Source organism: Gymnodraco acuticeps, unplaced genomic scaffold, assembly GCF_902827175.1.
Source record: "Gymnodraco acuticeps unplaced genomic scaffold, fGymAcu1.1, whole genome shotgun sequence".
Lineage (NCBI taxonomy): Eukaryota > Metazoa > Chordata > Actinopteri > Perciformes > Bathydraconidae > Gymnodraco > Gymnodraco acuticeps.
Genome location: NW_022989937.1, coordinates 596,393 through 623,937, shown reverse-complemented (window position 1 = coordinate 623,937; position 27,545 = coordinate 596,393). Strand labels below are relative to the sequence as shown.

General features: G+C 38.9%; 2 protein-coding genes and 1 long non-coding RNA gene across 3 annotated transcripts in view; 2 read left to right on the top strand and 1 right to left on the bottom strand.

Moving 5' to 3' along the window:
* The window catches only part of metap1 (methionyl aminopeptidase 1), a 22,315-nt gene extending 5,463 nt beyond the window's left edge, over positions 1 to 16,852 (bottom strand). Inside the window, exons 1-4 of the mRNA XM_034210054.1 lie at positions 16,631 to 16,852; positions 15,393 to 15,444; positions 15,112 to 15,221; positions 14,559 to 14,619 (exon numbers count right to left, since the gene is read on the bottom strand). Coding sequence (XP_034065945.1) covers positions 14,559 to 14,619; positions 15,112 to 15,221; positions 15,393 to 15,444; positions 16,631 to 16,786 — 379 coding nt within the window. The 5' untranslated portion in view covers positions 16,787 to 16,852. The remainder of the gene's footprint in view (positions 1 to 14,558; positions 14,620 to 15,111; positions 15,222 to 15,392; positions 15,445 to 16,630) is intronic.
* Positions 9,284 to 10,513, top strand: LOC117542409. The gene is made up of 3 exons (XR_004568431.1): positions 9,284 to 10,102; positions 10,233 to 10,312; positions 10,416 to 10,513. It is a non-coding gene; the product is annotated as an uncharacterized LOC117542409 (long non-coding RNA).
* Positions 16,754 to 27,545, top strand: eif4eb (eukaryotic translation initiation factor 4eb). Its single transcript, XM_034210065.1, has 7 exons — positions 16,754 to 16,902; positions 18,185 to 18,288; positions 20,408 to 20,503; positions 20,789 to 20,852; positions 24,522 to 24,635; positions 26,676 to 26,815; positions 26,909 to 27,545. Exons 1-7 carry the CDS (start codon positions 16,885 to 16,887, stop codon positions 27,021 to 27,023), a joined length of 651 nt encoding a protein of 216 aa, XP_034065956.1. The 5' UTR covers positions 16,754 to 16,884; the 3' UTR covers positions 27,024 to 27,545.

Genomic DNA, 27,545 nt, shown 5'->3' with positions numbered 1-27,545 from the left:
GATGCTATAAACTAACTAGTTCATGGTCGCACGGCTGCACATCACCACCGCTAAGATAAAAGCGGCTAACGTTTGGTGTGATGACGTTTAGTAGTCTCATTTGGAAAAAATGTAGCAACCACATAGAAGCTTCGGAAATGTCCCAATGGGGGTTTTATTGACATATTTGACCAGAAGTGGTAATATGCTTACTCATTTCCAGATTTTAAGACTTATTCCTAAACCACTCTAAGACCTTGCTGCTGTAATTCAATCATCTTTTAAAAGTAGAAGCAACTTGGACCATCAGAGCCAGATTTTTTGTAATCTAGGGTTCCCCATTGAAAGTCAGTCAGGGAGTTGATCATCCCTGTTCCTCCCCGCAGGGAGAGAGGTCGCAGCCAGCTTTAAGTCAGAGGGCCGGTTAACGGAGAGAGGTGCTGTAAGGACACGACTGGAGATGCTAGCACCAGGGAGCGGTCCTAGAAGGGGATCCTCCCATACCCAGTATGTCACTTATGGAGAAGATTATGAAGGAGAAAAAAGGAACTAATAGTCGTATTGATTAACATTTTAAAACCCTAACATACTACTCATTGATTTAGTTTTAAAATCATAAGTGACAGTTGATAATATGTGACCCGCTCTATCGAAATCAGTCGGAAGTCGCAACGGCTCATTTCAAAATAAACGTGGATTTACGTAAAAAACTATTTTTTCGGGGTTTGTGTGTTTTGTTTGATTTTAAACAAACAAAGTCTTGGCTTTCAGAATATGAAACTTTTATTTCAAAACTCACACGATAAATACATTCTTTAAGCTTGTAAAGGGAAGATGACAGGCAATCTGCTCTTCCGCAGCGCCGCCCCCCCTCCCTCCGGGAATGTACGCATATAGTAATCATAAATAACACTGCAGGGTCCGTTACAGTTTGTTTTCATCTGATTTCAATTAAACAAAGTCTTGGCTTTCAGAATATTAAACATTTTTCGGCAAATTCAGATGATAAATACAACTTTGAAGCTTCGGCATAATTACAAGCGGAGAACGGAGTAACTTGACGTCACAGCAGGCATAACAACAGCTGGTGTTTCTCGTGAAGGTTTTCCCCGGGAAACAAACACAATACACACAAATGCAAAATTACACAAAATTACACAAACAAACACACACACACACACACACACACACACACACACACACACACACACACACACACACACACACACACACACACACCACACACACACACACACACACACACACACACACACACACACACACACACACACACACACACACACACACACACACACACACACACACACACACACACACACACACACACACACACACACACACACACACACACACACACACACACACACACACACACACACACACGCGAGCTTCCCCCAGACCAGTAATCCAAAAGAAAATATCTTCCCTCCGTAGTATTTTGATCATTTGCTCCGCTAATAATCAGATCGATGGATTCCAGAGAAGAGAAAACTTTGAAGGCCTTTTTCTCAAAATGATGATTCGGTGATAGTCATTATATAATGTGACATATATTGCTTAATATTTGAAGTACAAAAACAATCCTGATATCATTAGAAAGCTAGGAATATCCTCTTTCCAACAGTGTATTCAACTCAAAATGTGTCTTCGGGTCAATGCGACTGATTTCGATAGAGCAGGGTCACTCTCAGACATGTCATTGTCTGAGAGCTGGGTTTAACAAAATGTAAATGGTCAATTAGTCAGCGTTTGGCTTTGCATACATTTCTTATCCACACTTGTGATGTTTAAGCTATAAGATGATACATTTTGAACATGAAAAGTTAAATAAATAGTGGATTTATAACAAAGAACAAAAGACATACATAACCAAGCGGAAATTAAATGACATTTCTCTAAATACATTAAATGTGAACTTAAAAAGTGAAAAATGGCAAGAAGTATTTGAGACTCAAGATGTAAACAAATCCTATAATGAGTTTGTAAGGATTTTCATGTAAAACATGAACGAATGTTGTCCATATATAAAAATTAAGATTTGCAAAAAGAATAATAATGACTCAAAACCCTGGTTCGCTCATGGACTGAAAAACGCCTGTTGTAAGAAAAATGCACTCACAGGAAATGTTTGAAAAGTAAAAGCACTGAAGATGAAAGTCGTTATAAATTGTATAAAAACAAATTGACTACAATCCTTAGAAACTGTGAAAAACGATACTTCTCTGAACAATTTGAAAATGCCATAGGAGATATGAAAACCACTTGGAAGGTAATAAATAGTATAATTAAGAAGAAAATAAATGACAACAGAAATGAATTTAAGAAATTCCAAATCGAAGGAAAAACCCCAACAGATGTTGCAAATAGCTTTAATGAGTTCTTTACTGAAACCTGGCGAGTACAATCAGTCCAACTTCATGGAAAGTTGATGATTCCCTGAAAAATTGCAACCAACAGAGTGTGTTCTTGAACCCAATAACAGAAAAATAATTGCTTGATATTGTCAATACTCAACACAGTAAACAGTCCAAGGATTATTTAGGACTTAGTATGAATATTGTTAAACAAGTTGCACCAAACGTTGTAGCCCCCCCCTAGTAAATATATGCAATAAATCGTTCCAACAAGGTATTTTCCCCAATGAAATGAAAATCGAGAAGGTGATAAAACATTTTTTCAGGTTTTTCAGGTTTTCAAATCTGGTGATAAATCAAGTCTTAATAACTATAGACCCTTTTCTTTACTACCACCATTTTCAAAAATCTTGGAAAAACTCTTCAACAACCGTCTGGAGTCATTCCTCAGCAAATGTAATATACTATGGCCAATATGGATTTCAGAAAAATCACTCTACTTCTTCAGCAGTAACTTAACTGGTTGAAGAAATTACCAACACCATTGAGAAAAAAATGATTACAGCTGGTATATTCCAGGGATGCAAACACAGGTGGTGAAAAAAGAGAGAACTATTCGAAGCAGAAAAAAACAGCGTAATATACCATCTGACAAAGGCCTGTGCTATAATGCTTCAATTAACTGCTATTCTTTATAATATACTCAGATCAATAGGAGACAGAGATGTTAAGTTAGAAATCAAGGGGTTTTATTATTATTTACAGGTAGACATTATCAAGGGTGTAACTTTGGTCCTCCGCAATGAAACATATATATTATCATTATATATAATGAGTGTGCAAACTTATCTAGTATCTACGGAGCCCCCCTGGTGACATTGGTGAGAAAAATATTAATACGTGGCCACATATTAATAATGCGTGGCCACAAGTAATTCGTGGGAACACAATAATTATTACGCAATAACTAAATCCAGATAGTCTATAGAAACTGATGACTGAGTGACAACTGTGAGGGAATAATTGTGTCTTTACTCCTAGATATTTAACCTTATTACCTGTTGACGTTAATAACCAACCAATATTCTGTTATCTCCTTTAAGGAATGTGCTCCAGCACTTGAGTGTCAGTTTTATGGCCTGATGGGGGGGGGGGGGGGGGTTTACGACTGTGGGAATGCTGGTTTCTAAACACCACTGACAAGTGATTGAGTATTTCTAGTTGGGGGTTATCTCCTCTAGCTCCACAGATGTTTACGCCTCCCCCAATATGCTGATTAACTCTCTGTAAACTAGTTAAAAGGTCTATCGAGAGATAGGCTGATCAGAATTGACATGACAACCCACCCGTGCAGTCAGAACCTTTTGTTGCTGTGACTTGTGATATGAATTCTCCGGCCGTTTGACTTGTAATAAACTACCAGTGTTTGACATCAAAGCTCCAACTCTCCTCGTGTCTCTCTGAGTCCTGACTCTCCATTGCTGCAGAAGTTTCCCTTACAACAACCATAGACAACATTAGCTAAACTCTGTACCGTAGGCTACGGCTAATATCGCGAAGCATGGATCATTTTTTATTTGATTTGGGTATGAATTATAATGATATTCTGCAATCCCTTGCAGTTAAGCACAGTGTCATCCTTAGCTAAAAGCACTTGATTCGGCTGCTGAAAATGCATGGTTTGAAACGTAGTTGAGTAAAGTTAGAACGATATTGGCAGATTCGGATTTCACGGATCAATAACTCATGAACAAAACGTTATTCAGACACAAATGACGTCTCCCAAGTACCGTGGTAAGGTTGACAACGAACTACAATCACATGTTGATCAAAAAAAGCCAATATGCGCCGTCCTCGCTCCGAGCTGGACACATTACATCTGCAGCCGGAGAAGAAACGAGTGCTCAGGGACCGTCTGCAAAGTGCAACTCCGAAAAAAGAGAATATAATAATAATAATAATATTCAATCACTTCACTATTCTACAGTATATTACTACCAAACTCATTACACACATCAATAGTCTTCTGTTGCTCATACTACAGAGAGTTTGGAAGAATATGGTTTGGAATAATTTTGGTGAATATTTATAGTGTAAAATAGTAACGTTATTGAAGATGATGCCATATTTATTGAAGATTTTACACTATAAATATTCACCAAAATTATTCAAAAGCACATTCTTCCAAACTCTCTGCTGTAGTCTGACCAACAGGAGACTATTGATGTGTGTAGTGAGTTTGGTAGAAATATACTGTATAATAGTGAAGTGATTGAATATTATTGTATTCTCTTTTTTCGGAGTTGCACTTTGCAGACGGTCCCTGAACACTCATTTCTTCTCCGGCTGCAGATAGAGACCAATGTTATAGAGGCTTCTCAAGACTCAAATGTCCCCTCCTCGACTCCTCGGTCCTCTGGTAGTGACCCGGAAATTAATTTCAGCGCGCCATTTTGAAGGACATCTCATTTCTCTAAATGCACACCGAGGACCGAGGATCGAGCGTCGAGGAGGCTCTCTGGAGGAGCTCTAACCGAGGAGACACTGATGGTTCCTCCACGGCTCCTCCGCGGATGCATTTCCGGGAACGGTGGAGGCGTGACGCACGGCCGGACTTATCTCAGCCAATGACAGCTCTGCATGCATCCCCTGGATATGATTTTAGAAACTGCTTTCATCGCGTCGCGATGTTTCCAGAGAGAACAGCTGTAAGGTCCGTGCAGAAAGCAGAGCAGTGTGTATAATATATATCACTCAGTATAACAGGCCTACTCTCTTTATTTGCTTTAGTTTAGTAGATAACTACAAACAAAGAGTCGATATTTTTCTAAGACCATTTAGTGCTTCACATAATAAAATACACAACGGCTGTATCCTGATTATGCTTTAGGAGCTGTAGGTGTGTGTAGTACAGTATGTAGGTGTGTGTTGTACAGTGCGTAGATGCGGCGGACAGACGGTCTCAGTTGGTTTGGTGTCCTCTGCTTACTTTTAATAGGCTACTTGTAAATACAACTTTTGGCCCGTAATTTCAATTCCCCATTTCAGTAACCAGAGAGCGGGGGGGGGGGGGGGGGGGGGGGTGGATATATCCAGTCTCTGATTGTGTTACGTTATTATGAGAGTGCTGAGCTCTCATACTTTAAATTGTATATATTTATATAAATATATTTGTGTGTGTGTGTCCGCATCTGTAGCCTGTTATTGTCTCATTATACCGCACTCTCAATGAATTCAAAGTAAATATGTGGGGGAACAATGTTCAGCTGATCTAACAGAGATTATAAAATACAGCGCTATGACAAAACACTCGACAGCTGATGCAGCTGTTGCCACGTAATAATGAACGGACGTCGCTTTAAAATGACTGCTCAGAGGAGAGGAGTTCTCATTTCTTTAAACGTCTGCTGCTTCCCCTCCTCTCTCCTCGGTCCTCTGCTCGCATCTCCTGTGGGCGGGACTAAGTCTCGAGGAGGGGAAATGTAAGAATTGAGAAGCCTCTAATGTCTCCAGTTTGGAGGACAGCACGTATTGGCTAACTTCTCAGTTTGTTTGTTTATTTATTTAATATTGTTTACATTACTTTTTATTTATTTTTTCCTTCTTATTAATTTTCATCGTTATGCGGTTGAATTATTATTTCAGCCTGGAAATTGCCTTGTAATATTTGTATTGGTGTATATGAGTGCATTTGTGTACTTATACACCTGAACATATGGTGCTTATGTCTATTCTGTGTATGTGTGAACATAATATGAATGTAAAAAAAAGTCACTTGAAAATAAGTGTCCACAATGTTTATATGCATATATTAGTATATGCATATACTATTATAATTTATTTGCCAAGTACATGTCTAAGTATTTTCGTTTTCAAAAAAAATAGTCAACTGCTATTGACATGTGCAGAAAATGACCTTATATCTAGTTTTTCATATATATATATATATATGCATTTATTTATTTTTTCCCTTGTTTTTCTTTATACTCCTTAATTTCTATACGTTTTTGACGCAATAATGCCAATGTTATATTAGGATGATTCACGGGAGGGCTACTTCCCATAAGCTATGCTTCAGCCCTCCCGCTTCTACTAATTTTGTTTATCTTTGTGTGTATGAATTATACTTTATTTATTTTTTGGATGGATTAGTAGAATAAATAAAAAAAGATTTCCAACAAAAAAATCAAACTTGAAAATGGGAATTTGAAACATGTTCCGTTTGTTAATATCTGCATAAATACCACCCATTCAGGCTGCCAACTACAAAATTGCCAGGAAAAGTAAAGCTTTGCCTTTTAGTTTGATTTAGTGTCACAGCTGTGGAACTCTTTGCTTTGAGATTGCTCTCATTGTCTTTTAAATCCCTCATCTAAAATCATCTCTAACTTAAGGCCTTTGTTATGCTCTACATCGAAACATTCTTCTGTTATGGCATATTCTAACCAATATAAATGCTTCTTGCAACGCTACAGTACTGGTCCCTTTAAAGACACTCGCATTGAGAAGGACAGAAGCACAGGTGTCAGTGCAGTCAGCAGCACTTTACTACCTGCATTTTCACTATAATTTAAACACAATATTTGTTTAACTGAAAAGCATAGCAGACAGTATATAAAGGCACTGGAGTAATCAACAATTCACTGATGTATAATGTATCAACTCAAGATGATTGCTGGTTGAACAGTTGCCTAGCAACAACAGGTTTGTGTAGCAGTCAAAGACAGTGCTCTTCTTGACCTGCAGCGCTGACTTGAGTGCAGCGATCAATTAGACTTACTCACGCTTTGATACAGCCGCTCAGAAAACAGGAAAGCCATCAGAGACCCACTCTGTTATAACGTCTTTATAATGGTAGGGTCCATTTCCTTATATGTTCATTAGATTACAAGTAATATCAAAGGTAAATTATATAAAATATTAACAGTTCTAGTATAGCTTTCAGCTCACCAACAGCACCGTGTTTAAAAAACATTAGCCTGAAACAATTGTGCTTTGGTCCCTGAGTAGGCATCCCAGTAGAATGAGAGGAGACTGTAACCATGACTACCTGAGTGTGGATCTATGCAGTCAGATATCATGGATGTAGAGGTTGCCATGGTTGCAAAATTAATGACTAGCCCAGAGTAACAGGAGTAAATACACAAGGTTACAATGAGGTTATTAACACAGAAGATCAAACTGGTCATAAAAACTGAGTGTGACATCATGCCGGTTATTTAACCTGCGATGAATCTGAAACCAATAATGGGAGATTAATGAGCTGTTTAACTGAACAAAACTGATCCCAGATTTAAAAGAAATATCATCATTCAAAGATAACTTTGAATGATTCTTACGTGTTAAAATACTAAAAGAACTAAGGAATTGAATGAAATGTTAAAATACATATTCTGCACATTTTCTAGTTCATATTTGTATCTCTACTGGGACATGTCTCCATGATTTAATGTTAAAAAAGCTCTTTATTTTTCTCATACTGCCTGTGCTGCAGCATCTCTTTTCACCCTCTGTCTGAAACCAGAGCCCAGTCTGCTCTGATTGGTTAGCTGGCCGTCTCCGTTGTGATTGGTCAACTGCTGAGAGATGTCCGACCCTTGGCCTATAACGTAACATTTGTTGGAGCGCTAGCCAATAGAAGCATGAGTGTTTCTTAGTGTGTGGGAGAGAAACTCCATCTGGACGGAACTTAGCGATTTTAGCCTTTGCAGACCATTTACATGCACAAAAACCTATGTGAAAAAAAAGACAGGAAAGACACCCCCAAAAAGCATTATAAGGCCTGTTTAATATCGATGCAAAAAACGGAAAAAAAAACTCAAATTATATAAAAGCCCAAATCAAGCAATAGTGTTCATAGTAATACTGATTTAATTTAAATCCAGTGAAATTATTCTACCATATCTACAGAGAATGCAACACCTCACTTCGCAGCTGTCAGCCAGCGTTTCCGCCAGGTGGGTGTCTTGCCGTCATTTGACGCCCTTATTCAGCTCGGAACGCCCTGAACTCGTGCCGAGTGCGTAAAAAAAAAATTATTCGAGAGAAGATCGCGAGTTTTTATCGCTTGAAATTACGAAAAGGAAAAGGACATCGCTCTGTTGGAGGGGCAAAGGAGTCTGGTGGGATTATGTGATTGTGTGTGTGCATACGTAAAGAGATAGTATATATAAGGGACGGCGCAATTCAAAATTGTGTGTGTGTGCATCAGGGTGGGATTTTCACGGCGGCCATGGCCGTCGTAACCCCTTGGTCTGGCCGTTATGCCCCACAAATAATCGTACGTCCTACGGCCACCATGGCCCCTCACACTGTTAAAATCTCGAAGTTGCTTTAAAAGCGTTAGAACAGTGGTTTCTGAACTGCATTATGATGCGTTCACAACGGACGCGATGCAAATATTCGCATTGCTCTAACCGCTGGAGTTTCACGCGGCTGTCAGCTGTGTTTACTCCTGTCATTCAAACAGGACGCACTGGAGAGGGGGCGGGGCTTATATTAGGGATGGGAATTTGAAAGCAAATGTATATTCGACCCCCCAAAAAACGGTTAACCGGTTAACCGAAATGTACATATCCTATAAAAAAAAAAAATTGGGTAAAATTATTTTTTCCATTTTTAATTATTTTTTTACCCAATTTTTTTCCAACTATTTTTTGAAAAAAATACATGCATGTTCAAATAAGTGTAGAAACCAAGTCGAATTTGTCAAATGTATTGAACTGGTGATCACAGTTTGACAGCTATAGGCCTACAGCTTTCATGTGGAGGCGATTCACAATCAGGCCAGCTGTAGAGAAGACCCTCTCAGCTGGAACGGAGGTTGCGGGTATAGCAAGGTATTGGTTCTGTGCACAAGATGGCGTCTATCAACTTCCGGCGGCTGGGTGTGCGGTTGTAAACTTCCGGTCTATGGTGTGGAGTGGTTGAGCGGGTAGATAGCGATAGATAGATAGAGAGATAGAGAGAGAGAGATAGATAGAGAGATAGATAGATATATAGCGTACAGATAGCATACAGATAGCATACAGATAGCGGTAGAGCAAAGTGAGAAGGCTAACGTTAACGTGATGGCACTATTTTACACTCGATGTCTCCAAGACCTACCGAAGGTTAACATCAGTGATGTACATCGGCTGGTAAAAGCGTCAAGCTCAGCCCCGAGGAGCAAAAGAGAAAAGGGGTTCAAGATGTACATATCCAGTTACATCGACAATTATGAAGGTAAGTGACAAACAAAGCTGTAGTTACTGCCTAACTTTGACAACTTGACAGTGTTGATACAGTGTAAAGTGTTTTAATGATGTACTATTACGTTTTTTTGGATAACATGAATGATGTCCAATTCCCCACAGTTTCAAACAAAGATCTACCTTCAGGGAGAGTGAGCATCAGGGCTAGCTGTTACAGGTCCCTGAGAAAGCATGAAAAGCCTCACGATCTCAGAGTAGGGAGAAAAATAAAAAGTGTTCATCGGTTCAAAGCCTCAATCAGGTTCATGTTCTGGGGTTTTGATGTAGCTAAAATGACTGACATTTTGTTTTACTGTGTAGATTGTCTTTGAGAACTGCTCACCTGTGGAGATTGCAGTGACAAAGTGTTCCTGTGTAGCTGGAACAGCACTCTGCAACCACAATGTTGCACTGCTGTTCCAGACTGCACACTACTCCACACTCAACCTGGCTGCTGTACCCCCTGTCCTCAGCTGCACTGAAACAGAGCAGCGATGGCACAAGCCAAGAACCATGGTAAGTACAGTATGTGTTCACAACCAATCCACCCTTTAATGAGTATTTCCTTTGTGCCAAGAGCTGATTTATTTATGTTGCATCAATAACCTTTTCAATTAATGTGACAATTATTTTGTGTAATTAATAGGGTGTGAAACCAGGCAGAGTGAGTGACATGGTGTTCATTTCCACTAAGCCAAAGCAGTTTACAGTTGCTGACGGGGTAAGGTAATATCTATTGTCCTAAGTAATTGTATGTACAAATTTGTGATTGTTGTTTGAGTGTAAAATTGTTCTTAAAGTCCTAATTATCATATACACATGTTCAAAGGAGTACACGTTACAAGGCCGTGCGGGGGGAGCTGCCAGACCCAGATGTCCTCAAAGTCTGCGAGGCATACAAGGACTTCTCAGCAGACATCGCACCACTGATCACCACCATGGCTATAAGTGTGGACGTGCCACTGGTTAACTGCACCTTTGGAAAAGTTCAGGAAGGTAGCCCCAGCTCATACCAGCATCCACTTCCTCTTAGCCGGGTTATATTGCGTCACCCAGATACCCCTCCACCACCACCTCTACCTGTGGATGGCAATAGGCTGGAGCCTACCACCTGTGAGATTGTGTGCAGTCACCAACAGCACCTCCATCTACTGTCACTTGCGACAACATTGCTCATGGCAAGGAAAATCTAGGTGGCCACAAGGGAGCAGAGCGACAGTGTGGAATGGCACCGCGTTAGGAGGCCAAGAATAATTTCTTCCCGTTTCAGGGAAGTATGCCATGTTGGAGGTCAGAGTTCGGCTGAAAACTTGGCACAACGGATTCGGAAGGAAGTGGCGCAAACAGCGTCAATGAAGAGGGGACTGGCACTGGAACCGGTTGCCATCCAGGAATACTGCCGGATTAAAAACACTAATTACTGGCCGTGTGGGTTTGTCATTCACCCAGATGCCCCCTGGTTAGGGTCATCTCCTGACGGTCTGGTGTTTGACCCAACTGAGAGCCCACCTTTTGGACTTGTAGAAATAAAATGCCCAAATATGAAAAGTTATGTGGACTGTAGCTACTTACAAATGCAAAGTGGCACATTAAAACTGAAGCAGTCTCATAGCTATTATTGGCAGGTGCAAGGCCAGCTCCTACTCACAGGGATGGAGTGGTGCGATTTCGTCGTTTTTGCGGAGGAGGATATCCTTATACAGCGTATCTGCAGAGACTACGAGGTGGCTAAAACCATTAGGGAGAAGGGAGATTATTTTTATTTTTATTTGTACATGGACTGATATGCACATGGACTGATACATGTACATGGACTGATATGCACATTAGTGTACCACACTACATCATACTACATTACTGATCTAACATGAATATTTTCCTGTATATAGTTATTTCAATTGCTAAAACCAGAACCAAGTGTGTTCTATAAGTCAAAAAGATCCTTTACTCAAAGGACCTATGTGAGGAAGAAAGGGGTGTTTATTGGCAGACATTTAATGTCATATGACGTTATTCATTAACAAAAGTTGTGGATGCTAACTAACTTATCTTGCATTGATCTGTTCATCTGTTACATAAACTAGCATTACTTAAATATGCAGAGACTAATTGAAATGTTTAAATATGTATTTGTTTTCCCCGATATAACATCAACCTATGTTTTGTAAAAGTTTATTAAATGAATCTGTAAAAAGTTATCATATTGTGGATTTATTATATTATGTATTGTCCTATGTTATTTGTGTGTGCATTTGCTATCTATCTATCTATCTATCTATCGCTATCTACCCGCTCAACCACTCCACACCGTAGACCGGAAGTTTACAACTGCACACCCAGCCGCCGGAAGTCGATAGATGCCATCTTGTGCAACTAGCCAATAGCATGTATATATAAGTTTAATTTGGCATAGTTTGACCTCTACACCACACTCACTAACCTGGTCGAAATATTTCCACACATTACTCCTTTTTGACGCCATGTCTGTTGTGTAGGACTCTTCTTGGAGTGTAAAAAATTACCGGACTATGACTGGTAAAATATGTTGAATACCGGCAAAACTAAATCTCTCCTGTCAAAATGTCTATGTACTTTGCCGCCACACACGGTTGCCAAGCAGCGCTTATTGTTTTTTAGGCTGGCCACTCATGTGTCGCGAGTGTTGACAGGGGGCGGGGGAGCACGCTCATGAACTAGCGCCGGAACCTCGCAACGGCTGCGGAGCGCATTTGCGCCACATTTGGGCCTAAGATGAGGTTTGAGTCTGCGTGATCTGCGTGTAGGGAGGGGCAGCAGCCATATCATTAGCTAGAACTAGCTAGATCTGATGGATTTGGACATAAACACGAGTGAAGTATAACCGGACACGAGAGAGATCAGCACCTGCAGCTCTGCCCGCTGTGAGGGACCGGTGAGCGGAGCAAAACACACCTTTATACGTCACCTAACACATTTAGCTATGGCACAGTCGTGTATATATATACATATATATATATACATATATATATATATATATATATATATATACACATATATATATATATATACATATATATATATATATATATATATATATATACACATATATATATATATATATACACACATATATATATATATATATATATACACATTGAATTATTCAATTTGATAATATGTAATCAACTTAGGCATCACTCCCAAAAAAAAAATTATAAAAATATTCATAACTCATATTCGAACACATGAATAATTATTCGAATACCTGAATAATTACGAATATTCGATTAATCGTTCCCATCCCTAGCTTATATCCATATAAATACTGTGGTGGAAACCAACTACGACAAAATTAACCTATTTTACCGTGATTTAATTGTAATACACGTTTCAAAATGATGCCGAAGCAACTAAATACTGGTAACGGTTAGTAAAAACCATGCTTTAATGATTTGACAAGTGTGCAGACAAGACGGAAGGCGAAAAACCTTTTAAAATGCGTGTTTTGTGAATGGAGATTGGATCGATCAGGCTAAACTAACATTGTAGCTGCTCCCTCCAAACTCACAACAACGTCCTAAAGACAGAATTAAAGCAGCGACTGTATTCGCCATGACACAGACAGTCTGTGGTTTGTACATCTTTAATTTTTGTCCAGTTTCTGAACAGATATGAGGAGCTGTGAGGAGTTGATTAAAGAGACTCTCGTATACACACACACACACACACATTTGCATTTTAAAGTATTGCTTGTTCATACAGTTGAATGTTGGAGCGTCACTGTGCACTGCTGAATGATGTATGTGCAGAGTTTGACCATTGAAGGCTGTTTCTTCTGCTCTGAAATTGAATATATTACATATTAATAGAATTTTTGATTTTTTTATTTGATTTCGGATTTGTGAATGGGAGAAGTAGTAGATGGAAAACATACCAAACACTAATTATTCAAAGTAAAGTATTTCATTTGATATACGGTATTACTAAGGAGGCATAGGCCTATATGATGATATAATGTTTGACATGATTGATATTAAAAAAGTGATTTGTTTTCCATGTCACTCGTGTTTTTTTTTTTTATCAGAAAGTGAAGTTATTTATTTGTAAGCTCCAAATCCTAATTTTCCCCTCAATGGCCTTTGTGCCCTGGCATGTGGCCTTTGCGCCCTGAAAAAATGTGTGACACCAAAGGCCAAATGGCCTTGCCCCTAAAATGACGAAATTCCAAGCCTGGTGTGCATACGCAAAGAGATAGATAGATAAGGGACGGTTCAATTCGAAATTCAAGTCACATGACGTGCACAGAGATCTTTAGCGTACAGCACGAGACATATCGGCTTATCTGTGAAGTGATGCAAAACCTTTCATACAGTTACAGGACAACCCATGCATGCATTACTGCTCTGTCTGCTATTGTCACAGTGAGAGAGGCCTTCAACAGTTTCCTCAAAGAAGGCAACAGTTTGGGAGATTTTTGGATTTTATGACAAATCTTTGCAGGAATAACCACTCTGTGACTAATGTTAGCAAAAGCATGAACCGTAGCGCTAACAAATTAGACTGGCTGACCAACACACACTGCAGCACTTTCACAAAACTTCAACCAACTATGGCAGGGGCAATAACTCTGCCCTGTGCCAACACAGCATTTTGGATAACAATGGCTTTCCTCTGTAATTACACTGCAGTGTGAATGTCAAAGGGGAGCTTTGCCAGTGGAATAAGGTAGCATCGGGTGAATGTAAATACCATAATTTTACATTTCTGCGTGCATTTTCACATGACATTTTATTTTCTGCAGATGCCAGATTGTTTTAGCTGTGCTTCCAGGTAAATAATATGTAAGACTACATAGCAAGGATTTTGTGTTGTTCATATACATTTATATAGTAACAAACAATGCTAAAATACTGGTTTTTTTTTGCTTTTTATATTAAACAATGTGAGTTTCCACTAAAAACAAATGTCCTTGTTAGAAGAGAAGCATCGTTACCTCTGGGATGATCAGCATAGTCAGGTCTTTGGATGTCACCAGGCACGAGCCTCATGGGAGTCTGCGACAGGGGCCAAGAAGAGGACAGATTAGTTATAGAAAAGTCAAATGAAAATCTAGTTCTGTTTTCACATGTGCTGTCCTTCATTTTTTGTAGAAGATTGGATATTAAAAAAAACAATAATGATAAAATGAAATCCAAGATGACAGATATTACTGTTAGGATCATGTTTTGGATTTTTCATGGTTTCACATTTATGGTTGTGTAATTAATGACTACAAGGCATGAAACCACACATTTGAACGGGTATTCTTTAACCAACAAGGTGAACAATTATGTCACGGTAGAGAAATCAAGGTCACGAAAATGTGTTTTAAAACATTAAAGTTAAAATGTCTCTTCCCAGAGGCAGATCACAAGAAGTACAAGAAGTTGGAGGCAAGGGTGGCATTGCTAATGCATGTCTGCACTTGAGACTTCTTTCCATTTAAGGAAACATACATGGCAAAAGACGCAAAATAAATACGTTTTTTTTTTTAAACGGCAACTTACCAGTGGGTAGTGAGGGTGTAGTATTCCTGTGTAGCGGTAGCCTGGCCATGGGTCTGTGTTGATGTCATTCTCCACACAGTTCTTCGAATCATTCTGGTTCTTGTCGTCCTCTAACAAAACACAGGAGAAGGTATCTCAAGCATCTGGCACCATTGTGTTAGTTCACAGTAATATGAATGTATATGTATATGCTACAATGTTCAACTGTTTTTAAAAACCTCAACTAAGTACGAGGGAGATTAAGTCACAGTACAGAAAAGACAATGATCTGTAGTACTTACTTGCTTTTTTATGCAGCGACTTGTGAGACACCCAGCTCCCTTTGAAACATTCCTGGGAATAGAAACACAGATGAAACTTTAAATGGGGATGTAAAAAAGCTGATACAGTATGCAAAACCAATTCAACATCAACAAAAACGTTGGTTGCATTTTGTGACAGATATTGCACTCTAGAAAGTGCCCAAAGAACTTTACAAACGTACATGAGCACCTTAACATGTATTGCTAGATCCATTGGTGTTTTAATTGGACAGCAGATAGAGACAGAAAAAAAATATATATATATAGCATGGTCAAGTTGCAGACAAAAATGCAATCCAAGCTAAAGCTCTATGGTCACATACCATGGCATAACTGCCCCCCCCCCCCCCAACCTTACTATTTATAAAGCTTTTGACTAATAGAACATTGCAGAACACTTCTGCAGACAGAGCAATTGCTGTATATTAACGTTTAACGCTTTATTGACAGACATGTCCAATGTAGGATCAGCAAAAATAAGAAAGGAATCAAGCATCTGTATGATATGATATAAATGTGATTTGTTACAAGTCTGCTTGTACAACTGTAGACAAATGAGATCTGACAGTAGTTTAAGTGCTCGTACTGCTTAGACAAAATCCTGCTCAGCTGAACAGATCCAACGGAAGTGTAAAGTAGCTTCTGTTAAGCCATTTAGGGTATCAGCAGAGTATAAAGTCTGGATAAAGAAACCCATCTTTAAATTGACAGAATTGTGAATGGGGTTTGGTCTGGGGGGACAAGTACCAGGGTGAGGGTCAAACATCGTGACACTGACTGCTCTGATACGCGACATTAACTCTGTGTCACTTGTCATTTCTTGCAGTTTATTGCTAGATGATAACTATACATGTTAAATAACTACGCACAATAAAGTATTCAATACAGTTCGCCCTGTCAGCAAAAAAAAGACCCCAATAAACGTTTTTTATTTTAGCTCACTAGCTAATCAGCCAATAGTTAGCTAGCTCCCTCGGCCTACAGTTAACGTATGACTTAAGCATCAATTACAATCAATGACTGTATGTATACTGCCATTTGTTTAGTATTTCACAGCCAAAGGGGAAACCACAACGTATAACAAATACGTTATTAGCGGTTAACGAAGCACCATGTGTACGTAGCTTGACAGTTAGCAGCCTCGTGATGACACAGAGGGCCTCGTTGAGACGCTACAGCGGACGTTTAAACCGGACAATTCGAAAAAGCAGTAGTACCTGTGAACAGAAATAGGAACCTGGAATACCGAGCTTGATACATGTGGGACACTGGAGTTTGGCGTCCTCGCTGCAGCCCTCAGTCTCACACTCCCTTCTAGCTTCGGTGCTCGCCATGCCTTCGTCTGCAGGAGGGGTGGAGTCGCGGAAAAGCATCCAGACAGCGCCGGCACACAGCGCATGTCCGCGGAGGGCCGTCACGTTGATCTGCCCGGTCCAATGAGACAGAAACTTTTCCAACAGAGATTTGTAAGATGGCGACCGCCGAACCGGTGAGCACTTTCTCTAAAGAACATATCAAAACGTTTCGGGGGCTTCTGGCCGCTATAACAGGGCGAAATTACAGTTAAAGTTTATGTATAACTTTAAACATTAGTTTCCAAAAGTATATTGATAGTTGTTACAATGACACGTGCTGTTAGGACTAGTTTTTCAAGTTTGTCTTCTGTGCCATGAGCGTATAAGACGAACGCTTGTGTGTGGAGATCTCCCTACTTTAAGGCTGACGTTACAGCTAACCGACGTGCCGTTCAAGTTAGAGAGGAGAGCCAAACCGCGTTTCATTTATGAATGAGTTTGCTATTACCTAGGTTATCTGCATACAAGTACATACCTAAGTCAATATAATTCTAAACAGTTATAATAATTAGTAGATATCAGTTAATTCGGCGTGTAATATAAGCCACATTTCAAGTTACAATAGGATGTTTGCAGCTAAAATGTAAGCTGTCAAACTTGGTTGACAGGGCTCGATGCTGACCTCTACTATGCAGCGTTGTCACTTTGGTGGTTGAGGTTAATGTTGACTTGGCTAATGTTAAATGATGGAAAGCTAGAGTGGTAGTTTCAAAAGTGTTTTTCTTATTGATATAAAACATGTGGTAAACCAACTGCAAGCCGAATTCAAGACTGTGTCCAGATGGTTGCTTGTAAGGTCATGCCATAGCGGAACTTTTGTACAAAGTAAGCAAGTAACGTTAGCGAAACTTAACATGGCAGATGAGTAGTGTTATATGAATGGGAATTGCGTTGTGTTCTTTTCGTTTATCAAACAAACATATTCGGACTGAATACAATCGTAAAAAAAATTATATTAACACTTTTTGGAGTTAGTTGCCACCAAAAGTGTGCAATGTTAGCTGTAGAGTCCACTTTAGTTAGCCAAACTAGCTTCTCATAGCGGTGAAATGTGTAACAGATGTTCATATCGGGTTTCACTAGTAAACGCTGATGTCACGGCTTTAAAACAAATGTTTTTAACCATATTTAAAATGTATTCAGAAGACTGCCAATCCCTATGAGGTCAAAACCCCAGCCTAAAAAAACAACAATATTGTTTTATTTAGTTTGCTCTTTTAAAATGTTGACTTGTATTTACGTGTAACAGCATTTAGTTACCCTGCCTTGATAACTGGGAAAAGAGTAGTTACATGTGACTGTTACAGGAGTGTCTCTCCAGTTTAACATACTGTGTGGTCATTTGCTACGAGAATATAAATCAAAATGCCTAGGCCACTTCCCATGCATTTCACCTTTACCATTCTTTTTATTTAGGAAATCAACCCTATTGCACCCCATGCTGATGAAGATGGAGTTGAGGAGACGGGACAGGAGCTAGTGAACCCAGAATCCTACATCAAACACCCCCTCCAGAACAGGTTTGCTCTGCATTTAAAATGAGATAGACACACACGTATTAAGTTATGGAGGGTGTAATGTCAAATAAGAACTCCCTGAACAAATACACTGGTAATAACTTTGTGACATCAAAGAATCAACTTGTGTGAGTGCTACAGAGCAAGCGGAAACAACAGCAATATGTAATTCTGTTTTGTATTAAAACCAAGCAAAAACATCTAGATATTTGCTGCTTCTCTCAACATTTTATAATTGTAAATTAAATATTTTATCGGCTAAGAACTGTCAATGTTTAAAGACATCACAGTGGGCTTTCAGGACTTGTCATGGGAATTTTTCACACGTTTTTTGATGTAAAAACTGTTGGTTAATCAATGAAATATTTGACTGATTAACTGTGAATACAATATTAATGTTTTGTCTGTAAAACGTTGGTATATGTACAGGGTTTTGATTGAAAATGTAGGTCAGAATGTAATTTAAATAAACATTTGATATTTGTTTGGACTTTCACTTATTAGGCAAAATGGAGAATTAGCATAGAGCTCTGGAAAAAAGAGACCACTCCAAAAAAAATTAAACCTCAATCTCTTCATATATGGCAGCCATTCCATTCCAATGTTAGTTGAATTCCATCACAGATAAATGTTGTCAGTAGTTTATAGAATACAAAAATAATTGTACTCAAACACATACCTATAAATAGCAAAACCAGAGAAACTGATAATCTGCAGTGGTCTCTTCATTTTGTACAGAGCTGTATATTGGCCCTGATCAGGTACACCACTTATCTGTTTACCTACTGGTTTAAATGGGCTGCTTCCAAATGTGAATACATGGAAACTAGATCAATGTCAAGCTGAAAAACTGAATGTATAAATGAAATTCAAGGGAAAAAATGTGATGTAAGGATCTCTAATTATAGTTAAAACGGTTTGATATGTCTTCCACACAACTTAATCTAGTCTTAGTATTGTCTGTGCAGGGCACTGGCTAAATATTGTTGAATAAACACGAGCAAAAATCAGTTTTCAAATGTATAAGTAAAGTTATATGAAAATAAATATATAAGACTAATTACATTTTGATAATTTCTTACGTTTTCATTTGATTTTAGCTACTTATTATGTATAAATATGCCATTTAATGATTATAATGTCGTGCCTACAGTTCCTGTGGGTGTTACCAGACTTTATTTCCCGGTCACAGTTAGACTTAGATTGTCTGTGATGGTCTGGTGACCTGTCTAGAGTTTTTCAATGTTTTCTTCTCCATCCTTACTCCGAAACATTCAGAGTCCCTCCTGTGTTGAATACAAATAAGCAACAATTGAATATTTTATAAATATTTAAATTCCACTGGGATATTTAAGTCCAAAAAGGGTCAAATAGAAAAAACAAGCTCAACTTGAAAGCCAGCCAAAGGAAAGGTATGACCGTTTGAAATGCATCAGTAGCATTCTAATGGCAACTATAACCCCAAGTTGACCTTTTTATATGATTGAAATGAGTGAGGATAAACAGCATTAGGATATATGAATTCTGCCTATTATTTCTTTATGGGGTCATTTGTGCATGAGGATATCCCAGCACGCATTAGAATGCAAAGAGAAACCCTGTAAAGCTCCGTCTAATGGACTATACAATATGTGCTGCCTTACATTATAACCTATAATCAAACATTTCAATATTTTAACAGTCAAATAAGCTAATAATAATAATAATACACAAATATCATAAACTAAGTCATATGTGCCCAACTAATGTTCTGTTGTACTCATACAATGCCACTCAAGAGAATTACATTTGTATCAGTATTTAATTTTCTTGCCTTTATTTGGACTGTGCTTTCGACTGTGTTAGACTAACTGCTTTTATGGCTTTTATAATAGTGTCTTCAACCACATTTTGCTTTATCATTCCTCAAAATAAAGAACTTGCTGAGCTATAAGAGGATTCAGCGTCGGACAATATGACAAAGCGTTCACAATTAATTGACCATGACAGTGATGACATGATTTATAGAACAGTTTGTGTCACACGTTGCATCAAAAGCTTTTGGTTACTTTTTGTTTACCTCGTGTTTAATGAGGGGCTTGTTACAATTATGCAAATTAATTTTCTGTTTTCACCTCAACAGCTGGTCCCTGTGGTTCTTCAAGAATGACAAGAGCAAAACATGGCAGGCCAACCTGCGGCTCATCTCCAAGTTCGACACAGTTGAAGATTTCTGGGCGTAAGCGGCAATACATCTCTCCATACTCCTTTCCTTTCATTACATGACATGTTCCTTGTTAGACGCTTTTATCCAAAGTGACTTACATACTCAATACTGTGGACAATCACAGGAGCAATTTGGGGTGAAGTGTCTTGCCCTGGGACACAACGACATGCTGACTGCAGTGGGGTTTGAACCTGTGCCCCCCCTGATCCGAACACCAACGCTCTACCCACTAAGCCACACGCCTGTATTCTGTGTTGGAAATACCGTTTTGTTAATGCTGCGCTTTCTTTATTTCAGTCTCTACAACCATATCCAGTTGTCAAGCAACCTCATGTCAGGCTGTGATTACTCCCTCTTTAAGGTACGTTTGATTTGTTTACCATGTATGTGAATGAGATTTAGACGTTCTAATACAGATTAAAGAGGCCTATTCTGCCTTTTGGAGATGTCCCCTTCCTGTTGTTCTATAGGTTTTTTTTTTACGTAAACGGTCTGCAAAGGCTAAATTCCCCGTAATCCCTCCAGAGGGAGTTTCTCTCCCACAAACCTCCCCCCTGCCTGAAACACCTTCATTCGACTCATTTGTTTACTTCCGTAACATAGTGACATCAATATGTAACACCCGCGCTTCTATAGAGTGCCACAGTGACGCGTCCTAAAACCCGGAAGTAAGTTAGCATTTTACCATTTCCAGTTCCTTCGCCAAATATCAAAGCAATTTCTCCATAGGATTTGGAAAATAGCTGGAAATAAGGTCTGTGTTTGACACACATTGAAGAGACGGATCACGTTTTGTTCTACGACACTGGTGATTTCTGAAGAGTTTACGTGTCTGAAAAACGATGGTTGTTACCAAGTGGCTGAATAGGACTACAGAAGTTGTCGAGGCCGTTGTACGTCATTACGCCGAACACGTAAACACTCCCGCTAAGTTTGTTTGCCCTGTTCTGCTTGAAAGCAAGTTCCTGCCTCCTGCAAACTGTTCAAACAAACGCTTCAACTTGAACAATTTAGAATCTGTATTTTTGAATATCGATCTTAAGTTGGCGTGGCGTTGAAGCAGCGACCCTGCTGTAGTTCCTTTATAGCAGGGGTGGGGAACCTTTTTCCTCTCAAGGGCCATTTCAATTTTTACAATATCCTCAGAGGGCCGTACAAATTATTGACCTCTGCTTAAAAAAACTAAAATCACAGCCCATTCATTTCATTCTGTGCAAAGAAAAAGCAACCTCTGAATCCAGATATCTCACCATGACTCGCGTATGCATGCACGGTGTGGCATGACCACCAAAACAGAAAGATATGGAAACAAGATGTGTGCAAATGTATTTAGTTTCCTATCCATGTGAACTTGATTTAAGTGGGGGGGGGACCTAACCTCCTCTTGGGGGGTCCGGGGGGCATGCTCCCCCGGGAAGGTTTTTTTTAAAATGTTGAAGTTAAAAGCATCAATCTGGTGCACTTTGAGAGCAAAATTAGGAGATCTATGGATACATCTCTCAACACCCATATGAAACAGAACTGTAAACAGATTTATTTTTCTTTATGGATATTTGACAAATCACTCCCCTTTCAAACTGTATTCTTCTTTATTAATAACAACTTTTTTTTACTGTCATATAGTATTTTTACGGAAGAGGATTAGGGCCACATAAAAAAAAAATGTGTGAGGATTTGAAAAAAATATTTATTTATTCAAAAAAATGTTTTTTTGTCAGAATTCTGACTTTTTTCTCAGAACAAAAAAAAAATTTTTTTTTTTCAAATCCTCACAAAAAAATGTTTTATGTGGCCCTAATCCTCTTCCGTATATTTTATACCTGTTTTACTTTATTCTCTTATTTTTTTATAACTATAATGATCATATAAAGATGTACCTTTACCTCACTGGTTGGAGAAAAAGCTTCTTATATTCGTTAGCATAGCTAGCTAACCAGATGCTAATAACAACAAAGTTATTGACTGTATGATCAGTATGACAGATGAACAGATCGCCACTGGGCTTTCAACTAAAGACACAGCCACGCAGAAACTGCGGCATGTGTACGGCTCCTTATCGGTACTGCAATTTCTGAAGTGCCGGAGTGACGTTCTGGTGCTCTCTGTCAGAACACTCCCCAGGTTGTCTCGACCCTGTCAGTCGAGACATATACCACGTGATGACACGTTAGGCTCGTGTTGTGTTCAAGGAACCTGACCTTGGCCAGGAAAAACAGGCATTCGCTTGTTTATTTTTTTTGCGGTCTAGATTTCTTACATTTTTTTCTTTTTTGCGTGTGTTTATAAATTACCTCGAGGGCCGTACCAAATTATCTCGCGGGCCGTATACGGCCCGGAGGCCGGAGGTTCCCCACCCCTGCTTTATAGCATAACGTTAGCATTTTGCGTCTGGCGACTAGATTTATGATTAGAAAATTATAAAAGTAGGATAGACATGTGGATATTATCCGGCTGAACAAAACGTGATCCGTCTCTTAAATGTCTCTCAACCACAGACCTTATTTCCAGCTATTTTCCTAAATCCTATGGAGAAATTGCATTGCGTTTTTGTCGAAGGAACCGGATTCCAGGTTTTAGGACTGTGGCACTCTATTGACTAGCACTCCAACCCATTGTACGTGATAGGCTAAGGGAGCGGGACATCTCTAAGTGCTTGACCAATGACAACAGAGCCAGCCAGCTAACCAATCAGAGCAGAATGGGCTCTGGTTTCAGACAGAGGGTGAAAAGAGGTGCTGCAGCACAGGCAGTATGAGAAAAATAAAGAGCTTTCTGAACATTAAAGCATGGAGACACGTCCCAGTAGAGACACTAACAGAATATGTCCTCATTAAAATATTTTGTTATGCCTATACGTTCTCTTGTGCTTAGATAATTAAAATGTCACACCAGTGTCTACATTGCATTGAGTGTAGGTTGATAGCAGTGTTTTCTCCCCATTTCTTCTCAATTAAACTAAAAGGACCATAGGAGAGACTACATTTACATCATTAGACGTTATGTTGCAAGCTAACTAACAACATTCAATTCATTTAGTTTCAAATTGACATCCTTGTGAGAATAGTTTAATTAAAACATCCAATCAAATTGTCCTATCACAAGTTCACAAGAAATCCCCCAAAACAAGATTGTAACATCAAAATGATGTAAATTATATATTCTTAATGGATCTCAAATTGGAGAATTGTTATGTTATGTTGTTATGTTATGTCATGTTGACTAGCCATTGCATACAAATGAAAAATAAAATATAAACAATCAATATATAAATAGCAACAGTTCAAATGTATATTTATCCATTGAGTCTCAGAATAGACAACAAAAACATACAGAATGTGTTAGAATACACTATTATAGCCCAACCTGCTACTAGAGAATAACACGCAAAGGATACCTTGTACATTTTACAAGTGTGCAAAGTTGTTGCAGTTTTTTAAAATACAAATGTAATTGCAATGAGAAAACCTAACGCAACATAAAAAGGAAAAAATACTTGATGAAATATAAACATCATCATTACTGGAGTGTAGACACGATGTTCTCTCCGTGTCAAACTCGGCTATTATTTAGTTTACTAGTTAAATTGCAGCCACTAATTATACCGTGTGAGACATTATAATAAATGGGAAGGTAGTCAACATCACTGCAGTCTGTAATCAGTGTGTTCTTATTGAAATCATTAGCATGATCACCTCTGGTGAAGATCACCTTATATTCACGGCAGGGGACTTTGTTTATCATAAGTTCATAACGTGTATCATTTTAATTGTATTCTTAGAAAATGCAGCTTTTTTACAAAACCCTGCTGCGTGGGTCAGAATGTTAAGCGGAAATGATGAAAAAACACTTTAAGTATTACACCTGCTATCACATTTTAAGAGTTTCTGTTGGGATTATTAAAGAGTAAAATATGAATTTCTTGCAGTTACTGTAGTGCTGAGATCATGCTGAAACCTCACTAAAAAGGCTGTTTTGAAGTTTTGGTGCAGTGGCCTGGGATGTGTATTGACAATTTGAACCTTTGCTGCAGGATGGAATTGAACCCATGTGGGAGGACGAGAGGAACAAGCGTGGCGGGCGCTGGCTCCTCACCCTCAACAAGCAGCAGAGGAGATTAGACCTGGACCGCTTCTGGCTGGAAACTGTACGTTTGACTAAATCTGTGATGCTATTACTCATGTCTTGAGCCTCAAGTACATTTGTTACCTACATACCACTTCTATCATTACATCCTGTCATACCTGCAGTGAGTCAAAGATCTAGAAACGATATACTGTGGCCTTGACTTTATGCTGAGCTGATGAAAAGTCTAACTAGAGCAGCTGAAAATTGGCCTGCTTGCTGCTAAGTCTGCAGTCCACACAGTGTTAGCCCTAAAGGTCACTGACAGTGATACAGGCGTCAAGAAAGCCGTGACCTGCCAGTTTGCACACGGCACTGATTTTACTGCTTTTTACCACTGGTGTTTCTAGGGGGAAGGGGGTAATGTTGTTTGTTAATGACACTCAAATTTCTCGTATAAAGCTTTAAACAAAAAAGAAATGTAATGATTGTCTCAACAGTTGCATGGATCTCTAACTGCATATTGACCGGTGCAGTGATGACCTGGGATTTATCATGGCATAGGGCTCCCTCGACCAAATACAATGGGATTTCTAATTTGGATTTCAGAACATTGCAGAAAAAGGCGCCCTGATGTGGCCCCACACTTTTTGATACTATCACTTTTTGTTCAGCGGGATAAACTCTGCATATTCACATCACTTTTATGATTTTTGAAGCGTAAATGCAATTGCCACAAGTAAAAAGCAAACAAACTACATCACGGTCACATGACTTAGGTCACCACCGCTTAGCTTAAGGCGGCTAACGTTCGGTGCAATAATAATAATTCATTACATTTTTTGTTAGAGCGCTTTTTCAAGTGCTCAAAGCGCTTCACATCAATCAATCAATGTTTATTTATATAGCCCAATATCACAAATGTTACATTTGTCTCAGTGGTCTTCACAGTTTGTACAGAATATCAGTATGACAATAGGACACCCTCTGTCCTTAGACCCTCACATCGTACAAGGAAAAACTTCCGGAGAAAACCCACAGTTTAAAGGGAAAAATGGGAGAAACCTCAGGGAGAGCAACAGAGGAGGGATCCCTCTCCCAGGACGGACAGACGTGCAATAGATGCCGTGTGTAAATCGAACATATTACATAACATATTACACATATTGCGATTACGTGTAGTAGTCTCGTTTAGACTAGCAATTGTATTTTTTATGACTTAAAGTGTTTTTTACTGACGTATTTTATGTCACAGAACAAAACATGAAAAATCTTAAGCTTTTGTTGACGGACCTTATTTCAGGCATCTAACCAAAAACAGTTACATTCGAGAACTGGTTGTTGCAAAAATGATAACTCACCGGATTTTGGTATTTAGTCCTAAAGTTAGCCTATAAACGAACTACATCACGTTCCTGTGTCTTCACGACGTCACCACGGCTAGGCTAATGACGGTTCATTTTATGTCAAAGAACAAAACCTGAAAAAGCTTAAGCTTGTGTTAAGCATGCATAGACCTCCTTTCGGGCTTCCAACCAAAAAAATAAGTAGTAAAATGCTTACCCATTTCCAGGACACACTGTACTTCTCTATTACATGGATTTTGTGTTTGTGAGAAATGCTTAACTAGATTAGTAAGATTTGATAAGTATATGATATAAGCCTCCTGCCTCAATGGCAGACCGCTAGGCAGACGGTGTTACATTTTTCTACCACGGTCCAGGCAATATCTTGGAAGAAATAAACATGAGAATTCTTAAAAGAAAAAAGGGGAAAAGTGGGTGAGGCATACAATGATTTCTGTTCAAATAGTTACAATGAGTTACTTTATATTTGTATAGTTTATATTTTGCTATATATTCCCAACAATTCTATAAGTTTGTACTTAAAAATGAAATTCTTCATGTAATAAACTCTTTAAGAAGCACATTTGTTACTACCGTACTGAACTTAAAACATGAATTGCAGGAAATGGCAGCAAAAGCTTTCTTGTAAATGTCATGAAGGTGAAAGCTAACACTACCCAGGTCCAGGCTCCTTTATGAGAAATTGGAGAATTTATAGTTCAAGTCAAATCGAAGGTGGGATTTAAACTTTTTTTTTTTTCCTATCCTCAAACCAGCTCCTGTGCTTAGTCGGAGAGGCCTTTGATGACCACAGCGATCAGGTCTGCGGAGCCGTGGTCAACATCCGCACAAAAGGAGATAAACTCGCTGTGTGGACAGCGGACTACGAGAACCGGGAGGCTGTGACACACATTGGGTGAGGCTGGTATACAGTTTTAAAGTATTTACAATCATAACTGCAGCTGAAGGCATCTTTCACATCCTCTAACGGTGTCATTACCGTCAACAGGAGAGTTTACAAAGAGCGCTTGGGGATTCCCATGAAGATGACAATCGGCTTCCAATCTCACGCAGACACATCTAGCAAAAGTGGTTCAACCACCAAGAACAAATTTGTTGTTTGAGAACGTGCCTCTTTCCTTTTCTTGTCTTATTTGTTGTTGGTTCATATGTTTACTGCGCTGCAAAGACTCTGCGAAATCCAATCTGGAAGAAAGAAAAATCCAATCCTACGTGCCAAATGTTTCCATAACATACCCAGAACTTGATCCACTTGTAAAAACACACAGAAGAACATGAATCTATCAAAACAATAAGAGGGATTAATAGTGAATGAGATTTAGAGTGCTGCATACTCTACTAAAGAAAGTTTCGTTTTTTTCTTTAATGTCAGGGAATCCTGAAATGCGAGGGAAACGAGTACATTTCTCTCCCTTTTACTACAGCACTGCTGGTTGCTGTAATCCTTAATGCCATGAAAGCCTTTTAATTTATTATTAATTTGCCTGCATATGATTAGATTGTTAGACCTCTGTTTTATGCTTCTTTTTTTCCTTGTTGCACGTAATCAACCTTTTAAAAAAAGTATTTCATGACTCATATTCACTTTGTGTGTTAATATAATTAAAACATTGGTTTTGCAATTA

Excerpts from the sequence above, each read along its gene's own strand:
- eif4eb (XM_034210065.1), top strand. Across the intron at positions 18,289-20,407 it reads AAACACCCCCTCCAGAACAG|CTGGTCCCTGTGGTTCTTCA; the intron begins GTTTGCTCTGCA and ends TCACCTCAACAG. Across the intron at positions 20,853-24,521 it reads GTGATTACTCCCTCTTTAAG|GATGGAATTGAACCCATGTG; the intron begins GTACGTTTGATT and ends CCTTTGCTGCAG.